Here is a 16,082-nt window from a genome sequence, read left to right on the forward strand (position 1 = left end):
CATACTGATTATTTTGAAAAACAAAGAGTTTGGCATTCAGGCCCAATTAAAATAAATACAAATAATTTGAATTCACATCATAGTTCTGGCATCTTCTCTCTTATGCAACAAAGAAGAGGGGAAAGCCCCCAATCCCTAAAATGAAACCAAAACAGCACTCCTGCAATTTACATCCAGCCCTTTACATTATAACTACATTAGGGAAGACAGTAGATAATTTAAGAATGAAGGAGGACAACAGAAAGTGAATAATATATATATCCTAGTATACAAAATCTCAAGCTCAAGTTGATAAATGGGCTGTCTAATCAATGCCTCAATGTAACTTAAGTGCTCTCATTAGTGTGAAAACCTTCAGGCTAAATAAGCCTAAATCCCTTAATATTGCTTCTGAAATAGAAAAATCTGCCATACCATTCTGCACCCCATCATCTAAACAATATCAATTAAAAAAGAAAAGAGGGCACATAGGGGATTCCCCCCCCCCTGGCACTTGAAAAACTGTATTCTGAGGCCAATTTGAAGTGTCTCCAGTTCATTAGCTATCAAAATAATAAAAAGGAAAAACTATTCTTGAGCTCTACTTTTCTCATTCCTGAAAATCGGATCCTAACAAAGCACTAAAATTCACTAAAAGCTACTGTCCTTTTTTTATTTAACATTTTCCCCTTAGAGGAGAAATGATCCTATCCATGATGTTGACCAGATATTTATATTGAATTTCAGCACTATTGTAAGTAAGCAAGTAAGTAAGTAAGTAAGTAAGTAAGTAAATATATACATACATACATAATACATACATACTGGGGGAGGGTCAGGGGAGGCCTTCAACATACTATTGCTGATTTTTTTGGATTGCTGGGGTGGCAAGCATAAAACTAGAATTTCAATTTGTACTGACAAACCTTTGGGTATTAAATTCTAAAGGCACGTAGAGTGCATAAAGAACTGATGGCTTGATTAGCTCTTGTGGCGCAATTGAAGGAGCTGTCTCTCTCACAGATTCTCCATTTTGAGAAACACTTTGATCTCTGTTCAAGTCAATTCATGAACATCAACTGACAAGACTGCATGAAACACCCCAATGGTTAGGTCCAAATTCATAGTGAACTATTCGGTTTCATTAAGGCTTCCAGAAGGAGCGACTAGTGACACTCATTTAATTTGGAAGCCAGCAGGCAAGTGACTATTTTAACTTTAGTGCGCACAATATGCAGCTGAAGACAACTACACCTTTAGTTGGTCAGTGAAGTATGAACACCTTTTACCTATTACTTTATAACATGCAAGACCACTTTGTGTGCAGCTGCAGGGTAAGAGTACATTTGCAGAGGCAAATATGCATCCATCCATCCCCGATATTCTTCACACTAGGTGTTATGATTTTTACACTGGAATGCTTTTATTTATTTTACAAAAAAACAATGATCAACTCTCTTTGTGCCTAGTCCGTTCCCTCGAAGTAAAAACAGAGAAGAAAAAGAAGCATTAAAAACTAGATAAAGCAAACATTATATTATGGAAGTTATAACTGTGTGAAGAAGTAGTATATTTTCTAAAAAGGGAGTTGTTCAAAACCACTGTTTTATCAGAAGATATTTGAGACAGTTTGTGGGAGTTATGTAGGAAGTAACATTAACACACTTTCTTTATCCAGGAAAAATAGTGGCAAAAGTATATTACGTAACATTTAGGACTAAAAATTATGACTCGAACTATATGATACACAAAGTACCCTTCTTTCTAAAGGCTATGATTTGATTTTCTAGACAATGCAGTATTGAAAGCCAACACCCACGGAAAACACAAAAATAAGAGTCTAGCAGAAGTACTTTCTGAATGATTTCCCCATTTAACTATTTACACTAATGTTTCGCTGTCTTTCTGCCCCTCACCCATTTTTTAAAAGTTGCTGTTTTGAAGAGTCCTACTTCAAAGGGTTCATTTTTGCCCTGGTTCCTGTCAGAAACCCTAAAGTGGAAAGTCACTGCACTGCCTTGGCACAAAGAATCCCTGCGGCTAAAATCAAACAAAGCCCAATTAAACTAATCATAACGACCCAGTGAACACAAGGAAGCTCACCTGGTATTTCTGGACTTCTTGTGTGAAATTCCCAACTCTACTAAGTACTTGGTACTATAATTACCCTGACCAAAATACTGTGAAATTACTGCTCTGATCTACTAATGGCTGCAAAAATCAAGCCGTTGTGGTTTGATGCCAAGGGGCTGTAGCAAGGTGGCACAATGCTTTCTGACAGAGACGACAACTTCTAAAAAATTCGGGGTTGGGGGGGGGGAGAGGGGAAAATTAACGGTATGTGGTTTACATTGCCAAAGACTGTTCATTAATTACCAATTTAATCTCCGCTGGAGGCATGACATTACAAAAATCTGGCTGAAAGTTCTAATAGATTATGAAGACCACCTAAGTAGAGTGACCAAGAAATGTACAAAACAATTAATACTGTTTCACTGCTATCAAAGAAGCTCAGATTATTTTACATCAAGTGAAGCAAAAGAATTAGTAGCTTCACAGTGCCACCACTAGGAACTGTAAATACAATGGCACACAATTAGTAATGCACATGTGACTTTTCGTTCAAGGCATATATCCTTGGGAAAGCCAGAAACATGATAAGGAGAACAAAAGGAACATTTTAAAATGAAATGAATAAAGATTTTAACTCTACCCTCGTGCATGCTGAGAAATAACAGAATAGGCAATGAAACATACGGCTCTAAGTAATGTTGATATCATCCTGGGATGAATTGAAAACAGCCACACAAAAACATTTATGGTCATTAGCAGCTGCATAAAAAGAGCATCCCTGGTGCTAAGAAAAAGTATTGGCTTTGTACAGAAATGATCTCTCTGAAATACGAGATCACTTCACTGCTGGCCTTTATGGGCAAACAAGAAAATATTTGGGTTCTTGAAAAAGGTTAGTGCTTCTTCAAATGGCCTAGAAACACGTTGCTAAATTTTGACAGGGCATTTTCAGTATTGTTTAATAGTGAATGACACAGGTCAGACAACATGCAAGTTAAAAAACCAAATAATTTATGTCTGTTGAAACCTAAGTGATGTCCCCCAGGCCGCATCCTTCACAAGTGTTAAAAATAACTTGTGGCAGAATTAACCACTTAATTTAAACCCAAAATTGATCTATTCTGCACCCCAAATAATATTTACATAGTAAGATTATTTTTATTTGTTACTTGTTATGAAAGCAAAAGAGCTCATTAAAATATATCTGATTCTAAGTTCTAACAATATACAGCAAAAGGCAATGTATTATTTATGCGTGTGGTGCATGCCAAATTTTGTGCTCTGAAGAAATGCATTTCTTCCCCCCTCTTCAGTTACTACAAAAACATAGTAGGTATGCCATCAAAACATTTTAAACCTTAAAAGAAGATAAAGTTCCTCCATAAAAATATAATATTAGTGTGAATTAAAACTGGATCAGACTACACAGATCCTCAGAAGATGAACAAGTTTGCTTTCTATAAATGTTTTGTATTTTCTGTCAGTTAAGACAACATATGCAGTTTAAAATAGCTATAAAAAATTCATATTCATGATATTTAAATATTATTGTGAATACCCTTATCAGCTTAAACCACATTTGACAGCTTTTTAGAGGCACAGATGGAAGACAAATATGGCCAACAGTGAATAAGATACCAACACTCAAGGATTATCAAAATAATGTTCAATCTTTTTAACAATTAGATAGTAACTGTTTCTTTTGTAATCTAATGGCAATCTGATGATCATATCTAAATCTGGTCACAATTATCAGCATGACAGATTAGTCTTTCCCCCCCAAATCAATATTTTCCAATTATCATCAAAGGGCAAGGTTGCCTTCTATAAAGTCTCACCCTTCAATATATTTAAAAAGGGATCTGTTGTACGTTTAATTGATAGCAGCCAGCCTTATTCTCTTGGTTCTCTCATTTCTCATAAGCAATTTACTGATAATGTAAATCCAAATAATTTAGAAACTTGGTAGTGCCTCTTTAGGCAGTTAGACAAAGATGCCGTTACCTTCTGGATAGGGAGAGATAGCCTTTCTTTTGAGGAAAGCTGTAGTGAACTGCAGTGCAACAGTATGTTCTGACAATTTGCTTAAGTTAATAATAATAATAATAATAATAATAATAATAATAATAATAAGTAAACCTGTGCACAGTCTTGTGTAGAATCTATATCTTGCTTTCTGTTCCACAAAATTTAGATACAATTTCACTTATAACAGCTACAAATGAAGCTTAACAGCTCTCTGTCAAATGCAACTTTCAACTTGTTCATCCTATGACATATGCCTTTTGGTAATGTACCAGCAGCCCTCCAAATATCTGTATATTTTGTTTGTATCATAGTGATGGTGGTAGTGGGACTAATATTGGATGGGATCAATAACCAATAAAGTTAATATATGACAATTTTTAACTGACACTGGAAAAGCTCTTTTGTAGTTTTAATTAATGCCAGAATTATATCTGTGTCCCCCCCCCCCAAAAAAAATCAGGTGAAGCATTCCCTTTCTGGGAAATTGCTTGCCTGATGATTTATTAAGATTGCCACAAATTATTTTTGCTTCATATGGGTCAGTTTGCATGTTAAAAAGTTTCCACTTCCCTATTAAAATATCTCCTATACCAGTGTTTTTCAACCTTTTTTGGGCAAAGGCACACTTGTTTCATGAAAAAAATCACGAGGCACACCACCATTAGAAAATGTTTAAAAAAATTAACTCTGTGCCTATATTGACTATATATAAAGTAATTCTCTTGAATAGGAATCAAATAAACACAAAGAAAGTATTTTATAATTACTTTTCAATTTTTCCCACGGCACACCAGGCAACATCTCGCGGCACACTAGTGTGCCGCGGAACAGTGGTTGAAAAACACTGTCCTATACAGTACATGGAAATGATATGTAATAGGCAAAACCTGGAATACGAAGTATGTATTAAGTATGCATTAGATACAACTAAAACAAGTTGCTGGAGCAGGACAGTAATATAAATAAATGTATCTAACTGATATATTTTCAGCATAAATATTGCCCCAACTTATGCATGCAGTATTTCCATGTCTATAAGTAGCTGTTTTTTTTTGGTGAAAATCTGTACCCTTTTTTCTTATTGTTAGCAGGACTGTGGAGTCCCAACATTTTAACAATTACACCCCCCCTTTTTTACACACACAAGAGAGGCTAGTAAAATAAACATGTAAAATATCTTGTTTTAAATAATGAGCTGAAATTGAGGAAATGGGGATTAAGTTCAAATTTTAAAACTACTCTGTCCCTCTAATTCACAGGGTTTCAAACTGTGTTGCAGGAAGGCTTAAGATTTTGCAGAGGCTCACTGGGATTCCACAATAAGAACACTACTAAAGGCAGCTGAGCTTCCCTGAAAGACAGCTTGCTCATCAGTATGGATCTCCCTCTCCAATATGTGGTTACACAGGGCCTTTAGGTATGTCCTAGGGTACACAGTATCTGAAGAAGTGTGCATGCACACGAAAGCTCATACCAAGAACAAACTCAGCTGGTCTCTAAGGTGCTACTGGAAAGAATTTTCTATTTTGTTTCGACTAGGGTACACACTTTGTGTAGGGACAATAACTAGGCCCAAGAGGTTCAGCCAAAATCCAATGCAAAATCCAATGCAATGGAGTGTGCACCGTACAGAATAGGCCAGAGACTCCTAAGCAGTGAGCAGGAATTTGCAGCAGATAGAAGGGCTTCCTCCTCACAGGGTTTCCTGCAAGCAATAGGGAAAGGGTTCCCTGAAGCTCATTGCTCTACTTTTGTTTTGATATTACTATACCCCACACATAGTGATGCTGCAAGACCAGCAGACAGGTGCCACTGAAAGTGGCTGACAGGTGCCACTGAAAGTGGCTGCCTCCCATCCTTGCAACATTAGGATTCCTAACATTAACTGAGCAATATTTCCTCAACAAGTGTAAAGAGCATAAGAAATATATGAGGAACACCATGTCCAGTGTGCTGGGTGAAGCAAGGCAAAGCAACATGCCACAGTTTAATTTGGTAACTCTCCAAACCTAACTGATAAACTTTCTTAATGAAAGTAGTGAACAGGTTTTCTTAAAAACTATAGAATATAATCCTGACATAAGAAAAAGCTGTGTCAAAAGCTTCTGTCACGCACTTTGGAAAAAGCACAATGCACAAACGCTTTGTGTACATATACAAAAGCGAATTCCTCAGTTTTGTTGTTTCACTGCACGCTGACCAAAAAAATGAAGGTTTGGGTGAGGGCTAAAATTCTAGGAACTGTAGCTTGATTAATTTCTATACTGCTTAATACTCTAAAAATATTTCTAAGTGGTGTACAATAAACTGAAGCAACAACAGACAACTTAAACCAAATATTACAAAAAACACATTTACATATAAAAAAATGTTATGTTAGTCAAATTTGCTGCCAAGGAGCGTGGTGGAGTCTCCTTCTTTGGAGGTCTTTAAGCAGAGGCTTGACAGCCATCTGTCAGGAATGCTTTGATGGTGTTTCCTGCTTGGCAGGGGGTTGGACTGGATGGCCCTTGTGGTCTCTTCCAACTCTATGATTCTATGATTCTATTATTTCTACAGTGGTACCTCGGTTTAAGAACAGTCCGGTTTAAGAATGATTTGGTTTACAAACTCTGCAAAACCGGAAATAGTGTCTTTGAGAAGTTTGAGAAGTTTACCTCCGTCTAAGAACAGAATCCGAACAGTGAAAGGGCACCGGCAGCGGGAGGCCTCATTAGGGGAAGCATGCCTCGGTTTAAGAACGGTTTTGGTTTAAGAACGGACTTCCGGAACGGATTAAGTTCGTAAACCGAGGTACCACTGTACAAAGTTACTAATATAAATCAATAGATATACAGTGATTTCATTTTTCTTCCAAGACATCTTGCCTCACAGACTCCCCTGGGTTTTCCCCAGGGTCCAAAGAAGGCAAGTAACTAGCTCAAATATAATTTCCAGCAGCCTCATGAAACTACAGATTCAGGGTTATTTGGGGAAATGCATTGTTTTGAATAATTTCCAAATCCATTTTAAGTTTGGTGCATCTTCCTCCCACATCTCTCTTGATTCAATTATATATTGCCTGACTACTTACAGAGGCATCTGAAAACTGTGACAACAACAATATCTGTGCTGTAGTTTGTGGGGGGGGGGAACTGCATCACTACTTGTTTAATTGCAAAACGCTGAACTATTACGTTGATGCTTGCATATGTGTGGGATATTTAAAGAGATAAATCACAACAATCCAAAGACATGTTCATTCATTTCCTTCTGGAGAACAAAGTACCAGTCTCAGGCACATGCATCCCACACCCCTCAGGGAGGTGAACCATGAATGCTGTATGGAACCATGAAAGAAGTATACCATGAACGCAGTTTTGCTATGTTCATCAGATGAAAAAACCTGCAATCATTATTTTATCCTCATGATGAGAAAAGTGGGGTTTGGAAAACTATGAAGCTTGTACCTTGTTGAAAATTCTTTTCATAAAGTAATAAGGGAGCAGTGACAAAATGTTTGTAGGGGGGGAGGGGAAGGGGAATTCTTAATGATAAGGTAAATATATATTCTACTTAGGCTATATAAATCATTCTTACCATGGTTTCCTCTGAAAAATAATAAACATTTTATATCAACAGGGATAAAAACTACTGGAGATAAATGTGGTGTTTAGAGGCTTATTGCAAAGGTGGAGATGTTCAAAATTAAGCAAAACTACCCGGTACTTCTTTAATGATAAATCAGTGACTGGATAGTATCTGAGATGAGCAAAATGATTGTACAAACCACCAGATGGTACAAGGCCACAATTCTGCTATCAGTGGCAGAGTTGTGTGTAGTACTTAACATATTGTAGCTAGGTACATTGTCCTATAATGTTAATGAAAAATACATGATTGATATGAGGAGTGCTCAGTTTTGCTCTTTAAAAATTATTCTGTGCCATGGAGAATTCAAATTACAGTTAAATACAATTTCCTATGATGGTTTAAGATTAAACTACAACAATAAAAAACAACTTGATACCAATCTGAAATGTAAATACAACATTCAGTCAGGTCACCTTAATGGAATTCAAAGCTAGATGCATAGAGAAATCATTGACCAATTGCATTGATTTTTTTTTCTGTGGATAAAAGCTATTCACTACGAAGCCTGGACAGGTTAGCATGTAAAACCTTCCCAGCAATTACACATGTGCAAATATGAGTAAAGTAAAAAGTAAAATCAGGTAAGACTGGGGCAAGGCAATTTACACTTGCAAATACAAATTGAGGGTTTATTGAAAGGCTTGAAAGATTTTGGCCATACTGCAGTCATTAGCAAAATGAGCACTGCAGTACTAGCACAGTTTCTCATGTGCAAATGGTTAGAATTGCAAAATTATAGCACATAATGTGACACAACAGGCAACCTCAGCTTTGGAAAGGATTGCATAAAAATTTAATTAGCTTTCATCTCCAGAGATTGCAGTCCCCTCCAGGTCACCACTGAGGTTATTGGTGGAGCAATAGGCAACTGCAGCTGCCTCCCCATTGGACCCAGGTTTGCTTAGCTATGCTTTCCAGTGCTATGAGAATAATTCATTCTGATGATAAAAGGAGGGTCACTGTGAGAAACAGTACTGGGTGCAACACTGTAACATGACAGATAACTTTGCCTTTCATCTGACTAATATCTTAAACCGGCTAGCACTCAAAGAGCACTGCTTTCAACCGACTTTCGATCTTTCATTGGCCTCAGTCAGTAGGAAAATAATCAGCTCTTGGTTGGAGGAGATGAACGCTCAGCACTTGTAGGATAGGCAAAATCACCCATAAATAATACCCTGCTGCCATCTCCACATATTACTATGCTTTAGTGTTATGTCCAGTAACAGTTAATTTAGTTCACTAACCAAATAAAAAAAGGCAGAAAAGGAATACTATATAATCTGTTAACAGCCATGATGGCCAATATTCCTTACATCATTTGGTTGCTTAGAGCGGCCTGAGATCGTTGAACTGGAGAGCTGCCTATTTCCTGCCTTTAAAGCTGCATCTCTTCTTGCTTGTTCAAGCAGAACTCTTGCCCGTTCTTTTAATTCTTCTTGTCTTGATAACATTCGTTGCTTAAATATAAAACAAAAATGAATGAGAAATAAGCCCCCAATTATCCTGTATGCACAATGCTTGCATTTGCATGTCACAGTAAACCAATTTGCATGTCACAGTAAACCATGGTAAGTCTCCTGTTTCATTCTGCCCTTTGTATGAGTAGGATCTCAGTGGGGATCATGGTTTGTTTTACTCAGAGCACAATGTGAAGCCAGAGTTCAGTCTTGGTACTTTGGAGCGAAAGAAAGCACAAATTCCAGGTTTGAAAGTACTGCTAAATCAGCAAGTATTGCTTGTTGCTTCTGAGAGTCATCTCATTGTTCACAGCAAGCTACTTAATTGTGGTTTACCATAATGTGTGAATGGGGCCAAAGTGATGCTATACTGTGCTGCCAGTAAGCAATGTTTACACAGGTGTGGCCCTCAAGGGAATACTGTATAGCAAGCATGCAACAGTATCACTTAAGACAACAGAAGGAAATGAAGCAGAATTTTTGCAGTCAAAAGCATATGTCGAGCAGAGAACCAATGTGGATCCAGTCATATAAAATTAAACTAACTTGAGACTCCTGATGTGACACACACCTTGTACTCTAAGAGGGACCTGCACATTGCAATGCTAAGTGTAACCATACTATAGGGCAGTGGTGGCAAACCTTTTAGAGACCAAATGCCCAAACTGCACACCAAAACCCACTTATTTATCGCAAAGTGCCCTAAGTTTTTGAGCTTTTTATTGGGTAGAGACAGAACAGAAAAATCGCTGCAGTTCTCGCCTTCTCCCTCCCCTCCCGCCAGGCGTGTTCCCTGGCTAGCTGGCTAGCTCGCTCCTGGGCTCCTGCAGTGGGGAGGACGGAGCAGCCCTGAGGCCAGGTGAGTGGCGGCCAGGAGGAGAGGGAGAGGCCCCACCCCAGCCAGCCAGCCCAACTGCCGCAGCTGCCTGCCTGCTTGCTCCCTGCCCGTGATCCCAGCGTGGTCTTCCCCATCCTCCTCCCTCCCTCCACCAACATCACCGCGGCAAAGGGGTGAGGCTGGGCTGGGCCAGGCGCGCAGGGAGGTGGAGGATGCAGGTGCCCTCCTAGCCCATACAGGTCAGGCCCACGGGAGACAAGGGGCCTGCAGAGGATTGGAGCTGGGGGGTGGGCGGAAGGGAATGGGCGAGGCCTGGCTTGGAGGGGGGAGCTGGGAACTACCACGCAGCACTGAAAAAGTGCAGAAAAAAAATCATGAGGGTCAAATAATGAATGCTGTTACACCTAATCAGAAACAGCCACTGCTGCAGCCAATTGAAAAACAGACCAATTGCCGGCTACCAGCAAAAAAAAAAAGAAAAAGAAAAAGAAAAAGAAAAAAAAAGTTCCGGGTTTAAGCTGTGGATGCACGCAGTGGCGTGGGGAGGAGAAGGAGCACAAATGGAAAAAACAACAAAACAACAGTGCGGATGGCGCGCGTGGCAGCAGTGAGGGCTCTGTGTGCCCACTCTGGCACACCTGCCATAGGTTTGCCAACACTGCTATAGGGGAAGAAATGCATGTTCTTTTAGCCATGGCTTGTGAGGCAAGCAAACAACTAAAGCAGTATATTTCAACTGGTGATACTTAAACCATCTGACATACTGTGAAGTACCACTGGTTGAAGAACATTGCACCAAATGGCAGGCTGAGCCATGGCCTAGAGAAGGAAGCACCTTTGGGCCGGCCTGTCACTTCACCCCTGGTGTTCCCTTCTGATCATACTGATGCTGTATGGCTCTCCTCCCCTTCATGCTTGTCATAAGAATACCCAACCCTTTCATTCAAAACTGTGCCCAGAAGAAAGTGCCCCTTTGCCCCAATCCAAATTAGAATCTGGCCCAGCAGTGCCTGTCCCGTTTTTTAATGGATGAGCACAGCAGTAAAACTGTCCAAATTTAGAATGTTCATATTTTAAAGTATTTTTAATGTGTGAGGCTGAGAGTCAAGGATAGATTGCAAGGTCATTTGGAAGAAATATACCCTTTCCCCACTATTATTCATTTCTTTTTTAAAGACACATATTAAAAGAGCAGGTCTCTAGCTATAAAGTACAGTGGAACAATGTCCGTCCTACAGACAAAGAAACAAGACAACAGACAGCATGTACACATAACTGATACTGCTAAATCCTGAGTTTACAATTAGTTGTCCCAGGCCAAAAAAGAAGAAATGTTCATGGCTTTTATGTAGGGGTTTCTACTTATGCTTATCCACAGCAAGAAATGGGCAGGGATTTGCTGGCCTGGAACCCTTCTGAATCATCCTTTTAAAACATGGATTTATTTTAAAAAATAATCATCATCATGGAAACATTAGATTTGAGCAACTGCACAGTATCTCTCATCATTCCAGAAAATCTGATGGAAAAGTGGCTCCCAATATACATCTCCTGGCTGGATTATTGTAATATGTTATATGTGAGGTTGCCCTTGAAGATTACCAGGAAGTTTCAATTAGTGTATAATTAGGCTGCCAGAATGTTAAAGTGAGTTCTCCTTCAAGGAGAGCACGTGTTGCGGTGGGGGCCAACAAGACACCCCTCTGGTGCAGGGCCAAGGACTGTGATTGGGTTCTGCGTGTTGTTGGGGAGAATTTAATGTTGCAAGTTTTGATGGACAGCCCAGAGGCTATATATGTTTCTGGCACGCAGCATGAGCCCCTCTTCGCTACGTGCATCAGATCACCCGCCCTCCCTCCCTCCCTCTAATTTAGGCTTCTGCGTTGACCTTGCTATGCCTTTCATGGGGTCATCTGCTTTTGGGGCAGGGGCCTGGTAGGAATTTTTCCATTTGGCTGATTGGCTGGTGCCATTTGGTTTTTGCCTACTACATAGCAATTACTGTATTTTACACTCCATAAGACGCACTTTTGCCCTCCTAAAAAAGAAGGGAAAATCCCTGTGCGCCTTATGGAGCGAAGGTTTCGCTCCCGCGACCTCCCCCATCCCCCGCCGCATTCGGCGGGAGGTGGGGAGAGGCAGCGGTGATGTTGCTGTATCGTGCCAGTACCTCCGTTCGCCGAAAGGTGATGGGCATGATGCAGCAAACATCTCCGTGCCTCCCCCCACCTCCCGCTGAACGCGGCGGGAGATGGGGGGAGGCAGCAGGAAGCGAAGGGGATGTTGCTGGGTTGTGCCAGGTGCTGGGTCGTGCCAGGTGCTGGCACGATCCAGCAACATCCCCTTCGCTTCCCGCTGCCTCTCCCCACCCCCCACCGCGTTCGGTGGGAGGTGGGGGGAGGCAGCTGCGATGCCTGCTTTTGGGATCGGTGGATGGCAGGGAGGTTGGCGGAGGATTTCCTCCACCACCCCACGCATTGTGCAAGGTGCAGGGTGGTGGAGAAAACAGCGGGGATGCTGCTGCTTTCTCCACCACCCCGCGCGCCGATGCCAAAAGCAGGTTCATCCCCGCATGCTTTAAAGGGACATGGGGACAAGGGGAGAAACGGAGCGTTCTCCCCTCGTCCCCATGTCCCTTTAAAGCAAGCGGGGATGAGCCGCTGTGAAGGGCTCCCCCTCCAGCGCCCCCCTCCCTGCCTTTTAGAGGAGGCAAACCAGGAAAATATTTTTTCCTGGTTCTTCCCCTTTAAAGAACAGGTTCGTCTAGTGGTCCGGAGCGCCTTATGGACCGAAGAATATGGTAGTCACAACTTGTAAAGTTGGCGGTTAGGCATTGGTTATTAAACTGGTTGGTGGAGGGGTCAGGATTGGCTGTAGCTGCCCCTCCAATGCTGCTGCTGCGCGGGGAATTCCGTTAAAGGAATCCAGGGGATCACCATGCTTTTGTCCGTACCCCCTGGTCAGGGGCTAGGGCCACGCAAGAGCCCCTGGGAACATTAGGGGAGAGGTGAGGTTCCTGGCCACCCCAACCCCAATTCTCTCCCCAAAGTGTTTCCCCTTTACTGACTTCCGCAAGGCGGGCGGATGTCAGTCTGTCCCCAGATGGAACAAATGCCTAAACATTTTGTATTTTAATAAAGTTGTGGCCAAAATTATGCCAAAAACCTTAAACTTAAATTTCTGTGTGAAGTGTGTGTTATTTGAGGGGTGGCTTGGGGACCTCGACACACAAATAGTTCAAAGCCAGGTGGGTTCACCGTACACCAATTTGGAAATAAACTGGCTGTTTATTTGCTTCCAAAACCCAATTCTAGCTGCTGGTTTTAAACCCTATGGTGGCACTCTAACTATGGAACACCCTCCTGAAGGAGGTGCAGCCAATGCATTATTTTCTGCATCAAGTTAGGTATTTTATTTGCCCGGGCATTTTAAACTGTTATGTTGCTTTAGTCCTGCTCTGTAGATTTTTTTTTATAGCTCTTGTCTTTCAGTCTGTTGTTTGTTAAGAAGGTCACTGATTTTATTGTACTTATCTCCCACACGAATTAATTAATTCATTCGTGCTTATAAAGCACTTCCTTGGAATACTTGGATGAAGGGCAATTTAGGAATATTTTATTTTTTAATTTATATTTATATCCTGCCTTTCCTGCAATTAGCTCAAGGTGGCACACATGATTTTCCCTCTTCCCATTTTATCTTCACAACAACCTTGGTAGGTTAGGCTAAGAGGTAGTAAGTGGCCCAAGGTCACCCAGTGCGGACTAGGACCCAGGTATCCCACGTCTTAGTCCAACATCTAACAAATATAAAGTAGACTTTTGTGACACAGGGAATGGACAACTGTAGCAGTGGGAAAGAGCAGGCCAGATGAGATCGCAGCCCCATAAAAATAATAACTGATGACCTATTCATATTTATTACCAGTACATGAGGAAGAAGTCAAAAGACAACAAAGAAACTGATTCCTATGTGTCTTGCCACAAATGGCTGTGTGAGTTGCTGCCTGTGTACTGAGAGCAGCCTCGCAGGGATGGACTGAGCTGAGTTTAACTTGGCTTGTTTGGGATTATACCATTCAACCTATGGGACTATGTATGGGATTCTTGGAGTGGAGAAAGCTGCTTCCTCATTTATGAGTGAGAGCAAGTGAACTTAAGAGCAGCCAGCTCAGAAGAGGAATTCTGTAGCACTTTTAGAACTAACAGATTTATTGTGGCTGAAACTTCCAGGGACTAGAGACCACCAAACTTATACCTTAATGCTTGGAGTGGCCAACATGTGGCTAACAAAATATTGCAAGACTCAAACTCCCCTCAGCCCCAGCCAGCATTACCAGTGGTCACGGATGATGGGAGTTGAAGTCCAACAACATCTGAAGGGCCACAGGTGTTAACTTTGGAAGTCTTTAAAACGTAGTAACTTTTGCAAACAAAGTGGCTGTCCAATGAGGCCTTACAAATAGCGGGGGAGAGAAGACAAGCAAAATGCGAAGGAGATCGTGAAAGATACAGGAAATTGAATGCAGATTTCCAAAGAATAGCAAGGAGAGACAAGAGGGCCTTTCTAAACGAGCAATGCAAAGAAATAGAGGAAAATAACAGAATGGGAAAAACCAGAGATTTATTCAAGAAAATTGGAGATATGAAAGGAACATTTCGTACAAAGATTACCACAATTAAGGACAAAAGTGGAAAGGACCTAACAGAAGCAGAAGACATCAAGAAGAGGTGGCAAGAATACACAGAGGAATTATACCAGAAAGATATGGAGGTCTCATACACCCCAGGTAATGTGATTGCTGACCTTGAGCCAGACATCCTGGAGAGTGAAGTCAAATGGGCCTTAGAAAGCCTTGCTAACAACAAGGCCAGTGGAAGTGATGATATTCCAGCTGAACTATTTAAAATTTTAAAAGAGGATGCTGTTAAGGTGCTACACTCAATATGCCAGCAAGTTTGGAAAACTCAGCAGTGGCCAGAGGATTGGAGAAGATCAGTCTACATCCCAATCCCAAAGAAGGGCAGTGCCAAAGAATGCTCCAACTACCGCACAATCGCACTCATTTCACACGCTAGTAAGGTTATGCTTAAAATTCTACAAGGCAGGCTTAAGCAGTATGTGGACCGAGAACTCCCAGAAGTGCAAGCTGGATTTCGAAGGGGCAGAGGAACCAGAGACCAAATTGCAAACATGCGCTGGATTATGGAGAAAGCCAGAGAGTTCCAGAAAAACATCTACTTCTGCTTCATTGACTATGCAAAAGCATTTGACTGTGTCGACCACAGCAAACTATGGCAAGTTCTTAAAGAAATGGGAGTGCCGGATCACCTCATTTGTCTCCTGAGAAATCTCTATGTGGGACAAGAAGCTACAGTTAGAACTGGATATGGAACAACTGATTGGTTCAAAATTGGGAAAGGAGTACGACAAGGCTGTATATTGTCTCCCTGCTTATTTAACTTATATGCAGAATTCATCATGCGAAAGGCTGGACTGGATGAATCCCCAACCGGAATTAAGATTGCCGGAAAAAATATCAACAACCTCAGATATGCTGATGATACTACCTTGATGGCAGAAAGTGAGGAAGAATTAAAGAACCTTTTAATGAGGGTGAAAGAAGAGAGCGCAAAATATGGTCTGAAGCTCAACATAAAAAAAACTAAGATCATGGCCACTGGTCCCATCACCTCCTGGCAAATAGAAGGGGAAGAAATGGAGGCAGTGAGAGATTTCACTTTCTTGGGTTCCATGATCACTGCAGATGGTGACAGCAGTCACGAAATCAGAAGACGCCTGCTTCTTGGGAGAAAAGCAATGACAAACCTAGACAGCATCTTAAAAAGCAAAGACATCACCTTGCCAACAAAGGTCCGTATAGTTAAAGCTATGCAGGGGCGTCGCTAGGGGGGTGCGGTGGGGGCGGTACGCCCCCGGGCGACAGGGGCGACAAGCGGCGGGTGGGGGCGACAAGCGGCGCCCCTCCCGCCACTCCCCAGGCAACGCCGGTCACCCCGGGAGCAGCAGCGCTGCACGGATGGGGTGCTCCCTCGGCCGTGCGCTGTTGC

At 41.5% G+C, this 16,082-nt stretch overlaps 1 protein-coding gene across 7 annotated transcripts in view; it reads right to left on the bottom strand.

Moving 5' to 3' along the window:
- The window catches only part of EHBP1 (EH domain binding protein 1), a 274,386-nt gene that overhangs the window by 90,752 nt on the left and 167,552 nt on the right, over nucleotides 1-16,082 (bottom strand). For all 7 annotated transcript variants that reach the window (XM_033145618.1, XM_033145622.1, XM_033145623.1 and 4 more), the window contains one exon: nucleotides 9,030-9,173. In XM_033145618.1, coding sequence (XP_033001509.1) covers nucleotides 9,030-9,173 — 144 coding nt within the window. The remainder of the gene's footprint in view (nucleotides 1-9,029; nucleotides 9,174-16,082) is intronic.

This window comes from Lacerta agilis, chromosome 3, assembly GCF_009819535.1.
Source record: "Lacerta agilis isolate rLacAgi1 chromosome 3, rLacAgi1.pri, whole genome shotgun sequence".
NCBI classification, from domain to species: Eukaryota; Metazoa; Chordata; class Lepidosauria; order Squamata; family Lacertidae; genus Lacerta; species Lacerta agilis.